Source organism: Drosophila subobscura, chromosome J (genome assembly GCF_008121235.1).
Source record: "Drosophila subobscura isolate 14011-0131.10 chromosome J, UCBerk_Dsub_1.0, whole genome shotgun sequence".
NCBI classification, from domain to species: Eukaryota; Metazoa; Arthropoda; class Insecta; order Diptera; family Drosophilidae; genus Drosophila; species Drosophila subobscura.
Window position 1 is genome coordinate 14,552,846 of NC_048532.1, and position 16,985 is coordinate 14,569,830.

The following is a 16,985-nucleotide window of genomic DNA, read 5'->3' on the forward strand; positions in this document are numbered from 1 at the left end:
TGAGGTCGTTGCTACGGGTGGGGGCGGGACAAGGGGGATGAGGTGCCAGCCTGTGGCCCACACCCACTTGGAGGCGCTTTGTTTACAGCAGGAAAATGGGGGAAAACGCAGACCAGAGAAAAGCGTAGAGACACGGAAAACATGTGAAGGCTAGGGGAATGCTCTTTAGTTTGGTAGAAGAGATTGTTCCCATTGGGAGTGTAATTTCTTAGAAGATAACTGGGAAGATAACTACAAAAGAAGGTTCTAGATGGGTTAAACTTCCACCTGGTCAACCTTTTGACCTTTACTAAAGAAGTATTCCATCTCCTACTTCGACCTATCCCTTAATAAATTCTCTTAATCAAATGCAATCCTTAAGCTCTTCCTAGACCAATAAATCCCCTTAAAATTTCTAGCAGAGTCTTCACAGTTCGCCTTCATTTAGAGACTTTTAACCTGGCAAAGAGAGAGGAGAACGATTCGCAGAAAGTAGCAGGCCTTAGACTCAGTAGCCATGGACATAGACATGGATAAGGCAACAGATACAGATACAAATAGAGAGGCAGTTACAGATACAGATACGGATAGATGGACAGAAGGATAGGGCCAGGGATAACGGTTCTCAATTGCGTCATTAATGTAACATTTGTTGCGTGCCACTTGGGCTGGCGGCTAATCCAACCAACAATCCATCGCGAGCCACAACCCTTCGAAACTGCCTCCCGCTTGTCAGCGAGGCAGAAGTCAAAGCAAACTCAGCCCCAGACCCTGTGTGAGTGGACAGCACGATTTGGGGTGTAGTTTACGATTTGTCCTTTTGTTTGTGGAGTTGCTAATACAATTTGTCCTTTTTTTTCGATGGGTCTATAACGAAATTTGGCCACAGAAGAAGTTGTTTGACAAGGGAAATGGTAGCAGGCAAGCGGAAAAGGGAAGCAGCAAGGCAGAAAAGGCAGCAGGAAGGCAGATTGAAGGTTGAGCCACTTTAGTACGGAAGGATTCTTAAGGTAAAATGTTGGAAGATCACTCTCAAAATTCGAATTAAATTTGCTTTAGCCATAAATCAATTAAATCTTCATCGAACAGTCTTCCAAATGTTGCACAATTTCGAGTTTATTCAACAAAAGTCTCAAGTCAATTACTTCCTAGAACTGTACGGATATATGCACCGTAGATATTCACACATTTGTGTGCTTGTTTGTGTGTGTGTGTGGTGTGGCACCAAAATGAATCATAAGCTAAGTGAATACCAGAGTTCATACGCAGATGAGCAGTCATCATCATTCAATCTCTCTCAGTCTCTCTTCCGTCTATAATGATGTCACCGTTGGCTGATAGGGAGAATCTGCAAAGTTCCAGTTAAAGATTTGTAGATTGAAACGAGAACAGATAGGAATTTGTCGCTGCTCACCTGAAGATTTCAGATCTCCCTTTTCATTGAAATTGTAGACGCGTGCATTAATCACACTCAAATCGGTCTGACTGGATTCACTATGGAAATAGAAAGATTTGACAGATAAAACGAGGAGGAACGTTGTGAGACGCGTCTTAAGCCGTGTCACAACTCTTATACCCGGTACTCAGTACTACATCTGCACCTTAGCGGTTATTTGTCAAATTTTACATTTTCTCTTCATCTGTCATCTACATCAACAACACTACTCACGCCAACACGCTCCTTTAGCTCGCCACCCTCCCCTAGAGACACACACTGCAGAGTCAGGGCAGAGGCAGCGGCAGAGTCGTGGCAGAGGATGAGTCAGAGACGTGTCAGGGGAAGAGGCCTCTGCCACTGCGCGAAGCAGAGTGTGAATGAGAGAATGTGTAAAAGCAACAAAAGCTGCTGGACAGGGTGGGCTTAGCCACTGCAACTTAATTTCTTCATTGTGGCCATAATAATGATCCAATCGGATCCCAATTTGGTGATCAGATAGATATGGTCATTCCCTACGGAATGGCGTTTTTAGTTTTCTTTTATCTTTAAAATTGTAGATTTGGGAGGTTTTCGCCCTTTTGCGGGGGCGGAAGAGGGCGTGGCTCATTTTTGAAATACACTTGTAACAGTGTGAGCATACAGAAGTCTGGATGCAAAATGTCTCTGAGATCCAGGCGCTCAACAAGACGGACGGACAGACGGACAGACGGACGGACAGACAGACATGGCTCAATCGACTCGGCTATTGATGCTGATCAAGAATATATATACTTTATGGGGTCGGAGACGTTTCCTTCTGTGCGTTACATACATTCACTTTGTGCACAAATACAATATACCCTATTTACTCTTCGAGTACCGGGTATAAAAAAGGTTTCTTGGCTGGATCGTAGATCCGTAACTTACACATTAATGGCCCACCAGGATTTCACATGCAGATTCTTGCCCAGCAGCAGAATGAAACCGGCGATGGCCAGACCCAAGATGCAAATGCCACTCCAGAAGTCAATGATGAAGAAATGCTCCCTCACACGTGCCATAATGTAGACCACAATCTCGCGCAGCCAGACGGCAAAGACGCCCACCAAATAGGCACAAAATGCATAGAAACTGCAAGGAAAAATGAAAAGGGAGAAGGATGAGTTTCCAGTAGAAGTTTTTGGGAGAATCTTCAAGTCTTACTGAGTCTTGACGATGCGCAGCTCTGTGCCCAGAATATATTGAGTGTCTGCTGGCAGTTTGTAGATGGAAAAGTAGGCCTTGAGGCAGCAGACAACACTGAAGATCAGCAGGAGGACAATGGGTGCATAATAGTAGATGAGAATGCCCCAAAGGCGCACTGAAAGAAGAGCAGAGAGAATTACAAGTGATACTTCATCAAGAAGAGTCCAACTTTTCCTCACCATCGAACCAGCAATAGTCCTCGCCAATGCCCGGCTTATAGTGCTTGGGCAGGTTCGAGTCCTGGGCAAAGGACACCAGAAATCGCAGACCCACAACCAGCACCACAGCCAGGAAATAGGACAATCTGCGTAGCCAATTCTTGCAGGGCTTCAAGCGGAACTTTTGCAGGAAATCAAAGCTACAAATGGCCAGAAAGACAAATGACAGCATGATGCAGAAGTAGGCCAGTAAACCTGAGAGATAAAACCAGGAATTTAGATGTGAAGAAAGGATAAAGATAAAGGAATGCTAACCGATATTCCTGCACGCCACATGGGAGAGTTTCATGGGATTCTTGAGGGCCAAGTAGACGAGCAGCGAGTAGCCCACGATCATGGAGAGCAGATAGTAGATGATCACCTGTCCGTAGTGACTCTTTCGAGCATCCCGCACCGAACCGAGGAGGGAGAGTATAAAAATGTTGATCAATATGGCAATGATGCTGCCTATAAGGAAAGGGAATTTAGTTTGAGTTAAGAGATCGTTTGGGTACCACTCACATATCGCATAGATCCACACACGATAGCCGGTCTGGAAGCGCTCGCAGCTCAGGGGCGTCAATTCCCACTCCTCGGCCTTGTGCTGCAGCGGACTGAAGCAATACTCGTCCGTGCTCCACAGTCGATTGTCCCGCAGCAGCGATCCATTCTCGAAGAGATCCCACTGCCAGAAGTTCTCGTGCTTCTTGTCCACGAACTTGTTGCGGCAGCCCAGCTCCGTGCGCACCACAAATCGATCGTTTATGCGCACCTGATCCACCGTCCGGTTGCCGTAGGTCAGCTCCACGTGCGTGATCTGCCGCTCCTGCTGTGGCGCCGTGCAATTCCAGCCCTTGGCTTCGAACACCAGTCCCCGGGGACAGCAGAAGCTGATGCAGGGCTTCAGGAGACAGACGCAGCCGCGCAGATGCTTTGGGGCACGATACTCCACGCCATCGATCACCTTGAAGTGGTACTCCGCCAGCAGATGCGGAGGAACAACCACTCCCGCGTAGGAGTAGGAGCCATCCTTCAGTCGAAGTCCGTCCGTGATGTTTACGGTGTCCGCATAGGCACAGGGATGGGTGACAGTGGGAATGATCTCCGCGGAGAGGGATTGCTGTGCTGCAAGCACCAGCACCAGCACCAGTGAGGGGATCAGGGATAAAGACATTTTGCTTGGGCTCGAAGGAGAGATTATTGTTCTGCTGTGCGGATCTGACGTCACAATAAAATAAACAAAACGAAGCGAGAGGCGATCGCTACTCTGTTCTGTTCTGTTCTGTTCTGAGTTTTATGCAAGGCACACCACAATCAACTCACGCACACGCAAAACCAGAGCCAAAATAAAAACAACAAAACAAATGAGGAAAATCAACAACAATCGGATTCCAAAATGACAAAACGACGACGAGAGACGCGCGCCGCTCGCCGTGCGACTTTGATGGCGTAGGTCTAAAAACGGCTGCGATTGCGACAATACACGAGCCCCAAAAAGAACAACTAACAACTCTCTCTCGCTCACTCTCAGTCTGTGGGTCTCTCTGTCTCTGTTTAGTAAACGACAAACCGGCAACCGCAACGACAACGACAACGACGACGACGAGGAGCGCGACAAGGCAGCAGCTCCATGCTGGCCAAGAATAAAAAACAGACTAACTGATTAGCAAGACCCAAAACCCGTACAGACCAGACCACAAGCAGTCGCTCGATTGTTGGGGGAGCGCAGCACCGCAGTCAGACCAGTCTCTGGGCACCTGTCCACCCCCCGCCCCACTGCCCCTCCGCGATCATCGAAACGAATCTCAACCGGCTGCGACGTGCTCTTTTCATTCAAAATTCATTTCATTTTCTTGACGGGTACTTCTTGGCCAAGACAACAACCCACCAAAACTCAACACTGTGGGTGGTGTGTGGTGGCTGTCTTGGCTAACTTCTGGGAAAGCTTTTGTGTGGGAAAAAGATCGTTGGTACATAAAGTGAATTCGTAAGATTAGGGAAATTTTACTGAAATGTTGCTGTACCAATAAGGAGGCTCGTTCACAATTACAAATCTGTGTAGAGGCCATGTAAAAACGTTCGTTTCGTGGATCCTCGCTGAAGCTGGAGTTGAATAATCGTTTATAGTCGTGAAATAAATTCATAAAAAACGCACGATCATCAGTGACTAATTTGCTATTATTTCTCTTCATTCGTACGTGTGCGACCCAAGAGTAAACCCAAGTGAAAACCCCCGAAACTCGGGCAGATCGTTCAGTTTTATCTTTGGCTTTATTCGTGTGTGTTTAGGTTTTTATTATACCAAATAGAAGTAGTACTCGTAGACTATATAGACATATGCCACAGAGATATGGAGCGGGGTATGGTACGTACGTAAATGTATGCGAAAAGACGAATGAATACAAATGCAGACACAAATCTTAATTTCATCACGGCACATCGATATACTTTAGTATGTATGCATGTATGTATGTGTGTGTATGTGTGACTTACAGCTAGAGAAGGCGAAGAAGTACAGTGATCTCTGGAGACGACAATAATTTCATTTCAAATACATAAATACTAGATATGGCGCTTCGAAGTGGTGCTCTTTCTTACACTTAAATTTATCAGGTTGTTCGCATTCTTCGGTTGTAATTTTCTTGATCTGCCAGACACATTTATACATATACCTATGTATATATATTGTATATAGAGGGGTAGAGAGAGAGTGTTGTGATGGGGAGGGCTTTTGTGTTCCTCTTATATATTAATGTCTTTTCATAAAGATCAGGGTACAATCTGAATATATGGCTGCGGCTGCTGCTGCTGCTGCTCTGGCTGACGTTATCCCCAGATATAAATATTCGATGATGCTTGACACGAGACCGCCCCCATGGGAGTCTGATCCTCAGCGAAAGCTGGTCGTGCGCTGATGATCCACACTGGATGATTGGCTAATCATCAGGGGCTTCTCCACCGAGGGCTTCTCCTGCAGCGACAGGTTGGCGACGCTGCTCGATGTGGTCTTGGTGGAGTATTGGCTCTGACGCTGAGTGCTGCCATCGCGTACACTCGAGCATCTATGACGTCCATTGGGTGGGCAGCGTGGAGTAAATAATGGTGAAAAAAAGACTGATTAGACGGGTTAATGGAGGTGTGCTAATTGTTAGAGGGCAGATAGCCAGAAGCAGACACATAGACACAGACACGAGATTAGAGAATAGATCACAGAATACCATCACCGATTGAATAATGTACGAATAAAGCAAAACGCTTGATTAAATGGTTAGTCAGAGGGGAAGGAGACAGAGAGAGTTCCATTAGTTGTTTGTCTTTAGTTAGTCATTTCCCAAATCCTCTCTAAGGCTCTACGGCTTTACCTTGGAATACATATTTTTACTTTGATTTTTGTATGTGTCTAGAGGCCAATCTTTGGCCCAGGACTTGGAGTCGCATTTACATTGGCCGCCTTCATGCGCAGCTTTCCTGGCAGTCCATTCGCATCCGAGCTGATGGACGTTGAATTGGTGGATGTCGAGCCATTCGATGGCGTTGGCTTCCGCAGTCTTCGGTGGGTACGGATCGATGGGTGGATGATTGAAGGACGGATTTACATATAGATTATAGGACACACATTATAGATGCAAACAGAGGTTACATTTTTGTTGTTGGTTGGTTGTTGGTTGTTAGAGCTACATTTAGCGAGTCTTTTAGTGGATATTTTTATTCGTTTTGGTGGCTGATTGCTCATTGCTGCCTCATGTGGCAGTAAAAGTAGCATTGGCATTGGGTTCATGTTTGGGTGGTTCTGTGTTGTTGGGACTGGTGTTAGTCTGATGTTTGAGGCTGTAGCTGTTTTTGTTTCTGTTCTTGTAGCTGTTGAACTTGTGGTTAAGCAATATCGAAAGCGGTCTGGACAGGGGAGATATAAAGACGATTGCATCATTTTAGATTATAATTCTTCTGCGTCTAACTACACATGTCATATCCAACTATCTATCTACGAGGTGCATGCATGGAGGGTTGGATTTGGTGGGTGGTTAGTGCACTTTGGCGCCACAACATTCGAGCAGAGAGACGAGACGAGACGAGACGGAGACGCTGCTTACTGTCATCGATGGAGGCCACTCTATACCGCATGGGAGTGAACACCACTGGCGGTGGAGGTGGCATTTGCGAAGGCATTCCGGATCACGACCAGCCGGCGTATGTGGCTGGAGGCGTCCAGGAATCGCTGCCGCACCGAGAAATTGCTGCCGGCCATTGTTGTGCTCTCTGTTTGTCGCAGACTGCGCACGCGTATCGTTCTGGTGGTGGGTTGGGGTTGGGAGTACGATAATGAGAGGTAAAAAACGGATGGAGAGAGAGAGACACAAGTGGAACACATACAGAACGGGGCACACGGGTGAGATTACAGAGGGGCTTTAGGCTTTGGTCAAAGGACGATTTCCTAAGTGGAAACAAAATGGAAGACACTAAACAGGAGAGGACAGCCACGGACACTCACCTGTTGGTTATCAAGTGCTTGACCTTCTTCTTCATCACAAACAGCATGAAGATGAGGAAGCCCTGCATGGCGTTGCACAGATCCGAGATGTAGAAGATCTTCGACCACTTCTTGTCGTTGCCCACAAAGTACGAGATGATCTCCGAGGACCAGGTGACGCCCATGATGATGAAGAGCCGCAGGAAGAGTCCGAACCTAAGGCGAAGCAGGACACGACGTGCACTTTAGGTGGAGTTGAATGGGAGGAAAAGCCGAATCTTGAAAGGATGCTTACTTGTCCTTTTCGGTGCGCAGATTCTTGGTGCTATCCTCGCGGGCAATTATCCGCGCCATCTCCCGCTGCACGCCGTGGATCTTGACGGAGGTCATCACGAACATCACCGTGTTGGCCACAATGATGGCCAGAATGGGCGTGAAGAAGTAGATCATGCCCGACCAATTGCGCATGTCCAGCCAGCAGTATTCGCCAGCGCCGATGCCCGGCTTGAGGTGCGACGGCCAGTCGGTGTGCTCCTGTGCGATCCACGTGAAGACCAGGAACATTGAGGCCGCTCCCCAGGAGTACAGCGAGTAGAAGAGGAACCGCTTCTTCTCCTGGAACCGATTGATGCCGCGTGTGCCGCGGAAATTGTGCCACAAGTCAAAGCTGATGACATTCAGCCAGAAGAAGGCAGACATGAAGCAGAAGTAGGCCGTGTAGCCAATCACTTTGCAGGAGAGACCTTCCGGATCGAGGTTCTTCATGAGCAGAATGCAGCAGAGCGCCGTGTAGCCACTGGCCAGGCCGATGAGGTAGCACACGAGACTCTTGCCATGCTGATTCCTCAGCTCGGGTATCAGCAGATACACGGCAATGGTGAGCATCATAAAGGGCACAGAGAACAGCATGGCTGCAGGAGAAAGGGAGAACTTTAGCATAAAACATCAAACAGAATCAAAGGATCATCCATACCATACGCATTGATGATCTTCACGGTGGTCTGCTCCCCGTCTCCATCGCAGTTGGCGGGATTCAAGCTGTAGTAGAGATCCGTTTGGTTCACATAGGACACCACCAGACAGAACTCGCTCTTGTTGATGTACAGATGATCGTCGAGCCGGAGCATTGAGCCGTTCTGGAACAGCAGATACTCGTCGAACTCGTTGATCTCCGGCTGCAGGGAGAACATCTTGGGGCAGGGCCTGAAGCTCTGCACCGCAAACTGCTTGAAGATGTTCACCGGCTGCGTGCTGCTGTTGTCAAAGGTCACATTCATCACGGGCTCCGGCCAGATCCTCGTGTCCGTCGTGTCATTGATGCACTGCGCCTTGTCGCTGTTGTACACCTGACCCCACGGACAGCAGATGTTCAGGCAGGCCTTCAGCCTGCAGATGCAGCCGCGCGGATGCCAGTCCACATCCACGCGCTCCACCAGATCCCTGTAGATGTAGTTGTACTGCCCCACCAAGTGGCTGGGTATCAGCACACCCTCGTACGAGTAGCTGCCGTTCGGGAAGGGCGTGTAGCCCGTGAGGTTCACGGTGTCGAAGAAGGTGCAGGGCACGTGCAGGCCATCCCGAATGTGGTAAATGTTCTGCTCATCGGACATGGCGTATACCCCAAAGGACATGCCGGGCAGCAGGCGGAACACAACGAGGCACACGACTCCCATGAGGGTCAGTCCACAGTACAGGGATCCACCCCTTTGATGGACTTGCTTTGGCATAATGTTGCTTCTGCAGGGAAGAAAGAGGAAAGGAATAGAATTGGTGGTTATTTTTTGATGATTTTTTTCATTTCTGCTGCAATTTACAGCCCCATTTGATGGGGAAAACACTCTTGGGGTTATGGCTGCCAAACTTGTATCCCTCAAATGAAGGACACGCTAAGTAAATACCCCATAGCCAGGGATATTTACCTTTTCGCTGCGTGGCTTAATGCCACGCTAAATAAGGCCACTAATTTTGGTTAAGGGACTCATCATCCCAACCAATTAGTGAATCATCGTCCGCAAGGGCAACAGGTTAACGGAAAGGAGCAGCAACGGGAACAGGAAGGAGTAGCAGGAGCAGCCACAGGACGACGTCACATTCAATTAGCACCCAAACGAGTACAGGGGGAACACTCTGCCTGCCGCACTGTGTGGCCTCTCGCTCGCTGTGGGGCATCAATCATAAGGTCATGCCGCAAACATTTATGGATTCGTGTTAAATTGATACTAACTGCCGTCGTCGTCTGTCAATAGTCCTACTCCCTGCCCTCCACACACACACACACTCTCCGTCTCTGTCTCTTTGCATTTGTTGTTCCTGCTTTCCACTTTCCCTGGGCATGGGCATTCACTTTTCAAAGCGCTGCTAATGAGCCTGGCCATAATTTCATTACAAATGCCAAAAGTTATACCCTCTACAGTAAAATGTATTTTCCCTATCTTATCGGTTGCATCATTAGTGGATTGCTGGAGTGTTGGAGTGCTGGAGTGGTGGCGGCGGCGGGGTCCCTAATTCATTGATCCGCTGATTGTTTGCCATCGATGGGAGCACCAAATGGGACAGGAGGCAGGGGCAGGGGCAGGGTAACCTGTGTGTGGCATTGACGGGCGCGTGGGCCCACAAAATTAGCATGAATTTATGGACGATTGGACGATGGAGCCGAGCAAACACATTAAACTCACTGGTGGGCCAAAGGAGGGAAGGAGAGGGAGCAGGAGGAGCGAGCACACAACGTACAGAGCACTTATCTCTCTCTCCTGATGGAAAATGAGCATAATTAATCGCTAAGTACATGCCACTTGAGGGATTTCAACAGAATCCGATTCGAATATTTATTCCAGAAAAGAGAGCGCGGCAGGAGGAGGAGGAGGTTGAATTTATTTGAAAAAGAATCAAACCATGTGGAGCATTCAAGAAACATTGAAAACAATTGGCCATTAAATTGAATTATGGCAAGGCAATTCTCTCCTACAGAATCCCACCAAATGCCCACAAACACAATTTTATATAAGCAATAATTCTGCTAGATCTTTTTTCGCTTTTTCGCTCTTGTATATTTTAATTCTTTGGTGCAAACAATTTTATGGATGCTACAATTCTGATTTCGATTTTCCCTGCGATTTGCAGTTCAAGTAAAGTCGTAATCGCCATCGTATCGTTTATCGAATGATGTGCGGAACTATTTAATATTCTGATCGAGGCTTAAGCTCCATGATTGATTGATTGATTGTTACGCTGAATCATGGCAGTTAACGTAATCGTAATGGATGTGGTTCTGGGAATGCCAAATGGGAGCAAGGGGTGCCATAGATTGCTATATCTTTCTATAAATATTTTGTGTCCATGTAGGCAGAGTGTGGGCTGAACCTTTTGATTGTTAAGATAGATGTAATCGTAATTTCTATCTAACCACAGATCTGTCCAAATGGAAGACGGTAACACAGAGAAACTATGGGAAGATGGGCCTATTTTGATTATTTTTGATTTTGATATATGCACTACTTCCCAAGAACTTTGTGACTAAGGATCATAAACTTTCATTACCTTAGCGTAAGATAAGCCAATCAGAAAGTCTGATTGATTTCGCTGAGATAATATCGGTGAATGGCCTATAAATAACTCGAATGTTCATCACAGTGACACTCGATCGAGGCATTGAGACATTGAGGGTTCTTTGAATACAAATACGAATAAAATGAATGCCCATCCATGGGAGTGCGTGGAGCTGTGGGGTGAGTGGAGCTGTGCTCGAGGCGGCGTATAAAAAATGTCTTATTTGTGGTCGGTAACCGATAAGATAAAGCCACTTGGCCAACGCCACTCGCCTGCTAATAATGTCTGACAAAAGAATACGAATCGACGGCTCTTATTTATATTATATACATTCTAGGAAAATAAATGAACCATTTTGTTGATGGCTTCTGCTTTGAATGTTAGCGAAAATACTTACAAATACTCCGCCAGGGACTTCCTCAGGTTAGTGGTGTCTTTGGATTGGACTATTATCTGGTTGATTATCACTATTTGGGGATTGTCCATGGTCAGTGGTAGCCAGGGAGAGCAAAAACAACAGAAACAACAGGATGTGAGTAAGAGTATTTTCGAAGTGGCGCCTCTGAATCACTTTCGGCAGCCGTTAAACTTTCGGTGGGCAAAACAAACAACTGTTTGATAGAACTACCCTTAAGCCCTGCCAAATGCCATTAAAAGCCCATTTCACTTAGCGAAATGTATGCACAAAACGAGAACCAATCCCATTGCAAGATTTATCGTACACCACACACACATGTGTCACAAATTATTACAATTCTCTCGGCAGCAAACAGAAACAGCACTGTCAACAAATTAGTATCCAAACCAAAAGGCCACCGACAGTACTGAGGCCTCTTCCTGGTCCGTCGATCGTCAGGGGTTATGCCCAAAAAAAACGACGACGACGATTACGATTACGACACGAAATGAATCCAAAAACTCACATAAATATGTTTTCGTTTGATATAAGTTTTTATTCAGAATGAATATCGCTTTTTATTCGGGGTTTTTGTATTATCACGTATGCCGCCTCAGCGGCAATGGTTTTTATTTGTATTTATATATTTTTTGCTCAAGTCTTATGTGCGACGATTCCCCATTATTATCTTGTCGAGGGCCCGTCGGCGGTGGTGTGCGGTTCGTATCAGAAGTTGGACTAAGCGGTGCCCACAGCAATCGTCAATGAAGAGACAGGAGAATTCGCTGAAGCCGAAGTGGTTGGCCACCACACTTGAGACTTGAGGGTGAACCATAGACACACCACACTCGAAGGTGAGCTGTGGGCAAAATGTGATGATAAGCAACGATTACAAGGAGCCACATTTGTGGTATTCCATTTCCCCTTTTCCAAACAAACACTTTTCTAGAATACTTGCGCTGACCCATTGACGGCTGTGTGTGGATGCCTCTGCCATTTTTCGTGTGAAAATTCCAGCCCCAAGTATTTTTAGACTCCTGTCTGTAAACAAAGGCAGGGGAGCCCGCAGCCGCAGAGCCACAAATTGATTGCCAATGGAGAGTGGGTGGGTGGCAAGTTTGCCAAATATTATTCCATGATACTTGCCACACACCATCCACCACTCAACCACCGCAACCACTCAACCAGTCAACAGACACCGCCCTGAACTTGCCACAAAAGATAAATGTTCTCTCGCTCATTAGCATTGATGGGGCCCCAGGGCGGGAGAAAGCTTTAGAATCAATTTGTGAATCCGTTCAATGAATGGGGGATACCCTGTCTGATATCTCACGCACGAAGCGATCATCATTTGCATAAATCAAATCCTATTAGAGATCTGTGAATGGTTTGTATTCATGTTCGCTGTCTGTGCTTTTTTAATCATAGATAATTGCTTCTCCATAATTCACATCAAATTTACATCAATTTAAACAGCATCAAAGTGTTATTTCTATAAATATCTTAAGTGCACATAAATTTAATCCATTAAAGGGAAAAACTTCCAGAGATCTGAGCTAAATCTTAATCTAATTTCAAACATCCATCAATCGATCACGTGTGGCCCCAAGCTCCTTCTCTGCCTCTAGGGTACACTTATTCGTAAGAGAAACACTCGATAGATGAGTGTTAAGAGTGTTTGTAACATGAGATTCAATGGAACCCTCCTGCCTAACAAACACCGTAGCGACCGAACGAGCCGAACCCCAGGAGATTAATATGCTTGCTGGAGTGAGTAATGGCTAGACCTGGGATTCGTGGCTCCAGATGTAGCAGGGAATACAGTTGTAAAAACGCACCACAAAAGCATTTAACTAATTAATTGGTAATTGCATTTGGCTTATCGTGAAAATGCACAGCGGGTGGGGTGGCAGAACAGAACCCCCTACTCCCAGAGCAAGCGCACAAAGCAGACGCCCTTGGAGCAACTCCCATGTGCGTGATAGTGCAACTTTAATCGCAGTTTTACTTTAAACATTTGTATAATATATGATTATACATATGTACATATACCTATCATATTGCGGGTGGTGGGTATATGTATATAGAAAGAGAGGAAAAACTGTTGGAAAATTGTAGCGAAATAAACAGACCTCTAAGCAAACAATAAACAATATTCTAAAGATGTTTCAACAGCGATATCCAAGCCCCCCAAGCGCCAAATGTGTGCAAAAGTGTAAACAAAATTCAAATTCAAATTCAAATTCCCATGGCATGTCGACTCCCAGACGATGGGATCGTATTGTGTATGGATGGTATGATATGTTGGGTAGGGGATAGTCAAGGTGAGATGTTCTACAAAGGGCATTCGACGCCTACTAAGCGATTTCCTTAGTGACTCAATCAGAGTCAGAGAGTGTGTGCAACGATTGCCAAACAGTTGTTTTCAACTTATTTGTCATGCAATTAGGCAGCTTTTTGCAGGCGCATTGATTTTGTTATCTCAAAAAAGAGCCTCCTCTCCTGGCAAGTAAATTGCTATAATTTTATGGGTAGGTATCGAATGCCACTCCACATATCAACCCATCCGTCCGACTAGCTTATTGTCGAGTGAGTCAGTTGCAGCGGAATAATCTTACATCAAATTAGCATAAATTCCATCAAGAGATCAACACGCATTTAGCCAACGATCAACCACTTAATCCATTCAGATATAAATATAAATGGGATCACATTAAATGATAAATATAAATGTCATTTCATTCAGAGCATTATCCCATAAGTTATGGCAGATCTTTGGGAACATAAAATATTCCTCACGAGGCGGAAATAAATATTTCGTAAATAGAAGAGAACTATTAAATGGAAATGGGAAATACTTGGAGGTTCATTTCTGGGGAAAGGCAACACGGATCAATGATTAATGAGCAACAGATGATACAGGTTCTTATCGTTCAGATTTGTACACTTACCCCGATCTCAAGCTCTCGCAAGCGGTGAATAATGTTAATTTATTCAACAGCAAAGTGTTTGTTCCTTGTCGTAGATCAATATAGAACTTTGTCGGGGTTTTGCACATATATTGTAGATATGGCAATAACTGAACAAACAAATGAACCTCTTTGGCTGAAGAGTGTTTTTGTGTGTTTTGAAGATTTTGCAGTTCTTTTTTAGGGTTTGCGTGTGCGAAAAAGTGGATTGACAAGTACCGGCAAAAATAAAACCAATAACGAAACTTGGTTTTGGCTCTTGGGGAATTGGGGATGTTTTGTTTCGTTCGAATCAGCCGGATCGGATCGGATGTGTTTTGTAGCAGGTTTTTGTCTTATTTCTTATGTAAATTGTTGTGCGACGGGAAGAGTCTGTGGCCGGCCTGTCCGCTCTCAAGGTGGGTAACCGCATAAAATTTTCTGTACCTGGGGCACCAATGGGGTTTCTCAAGAAATCCTCATAACCATAATGTCATAATGTGTACAATATGCTTATATGTATAGTGACCGGACGATCGGCTATCTCACACTCACTCCTCCCTCAAATACAGAAACTTCGACTTCGGAGGGGAAATACCCACTAGAGTGGGTGTAAATATGCGAACACTCAACGATACTGTGACACTGTGAACCGGTTTATAAGGTATTCACGATGGTTTAAAGCACACACTAGATTACAAATTAATTAACACTGCCATTCGTAATTCCCATATTATGATTGTTTCTCTCGTGTGTTTATTATTATTTTTATTTTATTTTGACTGGAGTTTCCATTCAGCCGCCGCTGCTCACTCACTCACTCCCACAACCGTCAACGTCTCGTAGCGAAATGAACTCGAGGCGGACCGAGCCGCGAACTGCAAAAATAAAAGGTAGGCAAAAGCAGCGACCAGACAGCCAGCCAGCGAGCCATCCAGCCCAGCTGGACGGATAACAGAGCTGCTCCCGCTGTTAGTGGCGTCCCACTGTTGTTCGGCGCTGGCGCTCTGTTAAACTTGCACGCTATAATTGAAAATTAAACAAAACAAAACAAAAACAAAACCAAAACCGAATTATTTGTGCGATCGAGTCTGCCAGCAACAGTAGCAGTGGATTGTCTGGCGATTGTTCGTTTGTGTGCGAACAGAGCAATTATCGGACATCGCACATGAATGGACTTCTTGAACGGAGTGTGGAGTGTGGAGTTTGGAGTGACGGAGTGGCCCCCGGGGCCAGTACTTTGGTTGATGTTTTGGGGATGACTCAAAGTGTGATCATAAATGTCCAAACAGAGCGTATAATTAGCTGAAGCTGAAGCTGAAGCTTTGTTTGGGCAAAGCTCAATACCTAACGGCTGTTTTGTTAGTTCTTCGGTGAAGAGGGAGAGAAAGAGAGAGAGCTTCGAGTATTTTGTAGGGCTTATCACAGAAGAGCTCGTTCTTAAGAATAGGAAGAATCAGCTCAAGAGAGTCAGAGAGAGGGCAGCTCTTGGCAAATCAAACAAAGAGACTTAGAAATATAACAAGAGATGGACAGATATAAAGATAAACCCATTTAAGGAGGTTTTAACTAAAATATGGTAAACAAAAGATGCTTCGAAAGCAAACATAGAAAGTGAGAGTAAACTTCTGTAATCTTTATGACAAGTATTATCACCTAAAAGGCACATCTGTAGCATCTGCGAGACGATAAACTTTGGCCTCTCTCTGTGGGATCTTCCCTGGGGGGGCTGCTTTTGGGCGTTGATATGCTCCACGCTCATTTTGCTGATAAAGAGCCAAGTATGGAAACCATAATAGCTTCGACCTTGAACAAACAATAAGCAAAGCTCAAATATAAGTAAACAAAATGAAAATCCGCTTTCGAATTGTGAATCAGCTAAAGAATGAATATACACTTGCCCACTGGGATATTTATGGCAATGGAGCCACCGAAAAAGGAAGCCCAATCCCACGTCTCTAATTGGGGAAAGCAAACATTAACACGTAGAGATTTAAAAGCACACACAACTATATAGAAATATATTTATATGTACATGGATATGGTCAAAACTAATAAGTACGCTACGTGTTCAGAGTCAGCTATAAAACAAAAGTCAACCAAGTCCAAGTCTGAGTGTTTGAGTGTCTACCCAGGGATGCGAATGGATCGCATGGATTGCATAATGAGGGACAGACCAGAGCGCCGCTTGGAACCCACCGAACATTGGCCATTTCTGTGGGGGTTTCTGTTATACATAATATTCCAATTATTAAGCGATCGAAAGCGTTTAACGGTTGGAACGTGCTTCGGGTGTGTGGCAGAGGAGGAGGAGCTTCCATGGTATTCCCGTTCGACGGACGAGATCTTGAGAGTTCATCAAAAGACAGCAGAAACTGGTTTCCGTTTAGCATTGAGACCACAAGACACAAGTGCCAGATACGACATGTGTACACACACTCGTATATGTACAAAAGATTCAGTACAAAACAATTGGAGATCTTTGTACATAGACGCGAAGAGACAACGCGCGCGACGACTGTTTGTGGGTTGAGCGAGACATTAAAATCGCATTATAATCATCAGTCGAACCGACCGAACAGTCGGGCAGCAGGGCACCCAAGGCTCTTCGGGAGCTCGTAGATTTTGTGGCTTTTTAAGGGGCGGATACCACGAAGAAGACCTTGAATAAGTGCAAATATGTGCGACGGGGAAGGGGCTCGTGGGATAAACATTCCACAGCAAGATCTTAAGTGGCTTCAGGATTCCGCTTAATGAAAAAAGACAAAGTTCAGGCTTTAGCACATAG

General features: G+C 45.6%; 2 protein-coding genes across 9 annotated transcripts; both read right to left on the bottom strand.

Annotated features, from left to right (window-relative positions):
- Positions 1–1,079: 1,079 nt before the first annotated feature.
- On the bottom strand, positions 1,080–4,482 carry LOC117894608 (probable G-protein coupled receptor Mth-like 9). The gene is made up of 7 exons (XM_034801759.1): positions 3,361–4,482; positions 3,115–3,306; positions 2,821–3,054; positions 2,600–2,756; positions 2,324–2,527; positions 1,394–1,473; positions 1,080–1,327 (listed from the first exon to the last, which is right to left on the bottom strand). Exons 1-7 carry the CDS (start codon positions 4,010–4,012, stop codon positions 1,293–1,295), a joined length of 1,554 nt encoding a protein of 517 aa, XP_034657650.1. The 5' UTR covers positions 4,013–4,482; the 3' UTR covers positions 1,080–1,292.
- A 608-nt stretch (positions 4,483–5,090) lies between these two features.
- Positions 5,091–15,493, bottom strand: LOC117895560 (G-protein coupled receptor Mth2). Of its 8 annotated transcripts, none has more exons than XM_034803269.1 (6): positions 14,201–15,069; positions 8,280–9,043; positions 7,602–8,217; positions 7,328–7,522; positions 7,210–7,270; positions 6,846–7,127 (listed from the first exon to the last, which is right to left on the bottom strand). In XM_034803269.1, exons 1-6 carry the CDS (start codon positions 14,305–14,307, stop codon positions 6,861–6,863), a joined length of 2,010 nt encoding a protein of 669 aa, XP_034659160.1. In that variant the 5' UTR covers positions 14,308–15,069; the 3' UTR covers positions 6,846–6,860. The 8 variants fall into 8 exon arrangements, with proteins under 8 accessions (XP_034659163.1, XP_034659166.1, XP_034659165.1 ...); XM_034803270.1 differs by lacking the exon at positions 14,201–15,069 and adding an exon at positions 11,250–11,485; XM_034803272.1 differs by lacking the exons at positions 6,846–7,127; positions 7,210–7,270 and adding an exon at positions 5,091–5,900 and having other exon boundaries at positions 14,201–15,053.
- Between the last annotated feature and the right edge of the window lie 1,492 nt (positions 15,494–16,985).

What these genes read in the sequence shown, in the direction of transcription:
- LOC117894608 (XM_034801759.1), bottom strand. Translation starts at nt 4,012, where the DNA reads ATGTCTTTATCCCTGATCCCCTCACTGGTGCTGGTGCTGGTGCTTGCA. An exon ending in GGACTATTGCTGGTTCGATG is followed by an intron (nt 2,757 to 2,820) that starts GTGAGGAAAAGT and finishes CTCTTCTTTCAG; the next exon opens with TGCGCCTTTGGGGCATTCTC. An exon ending in CTGCGCATCGTCAAGACTCA is followed by an intron (nt 2,528 to 2,599) that starts GTAAGACTTGAA and finishes TTTTCCTTGCAG; the next exon opens with TTTCTATGCATTTTGTGCCT.
- LOC117895560 (XM_034803269.1), bottom strand. Translation starts at nt 14,307, where the DNA reads ATGTGCAAAACCCCGACAAAGTTCTATATTGATCTACGACAAGGAACA. An exon ending in AAGCACTTGATAACCAACAG is followed by an intron (nt 7,271 to 7,327) that starts GTGAGTGTCCGT and finishes GTTTCCACTTAG; the next exon opens with GAAATCGTCCTTTGACCAAA. An exon ending in TCACCCGTGTGCCCCGTTCT is followed by an intron (nt 7,128 to 7,209) that starts GTATGTGTTCCA and finishes ACCCACCACCAG; the next exon opens with AACGATACGCGTGCGCAGTC.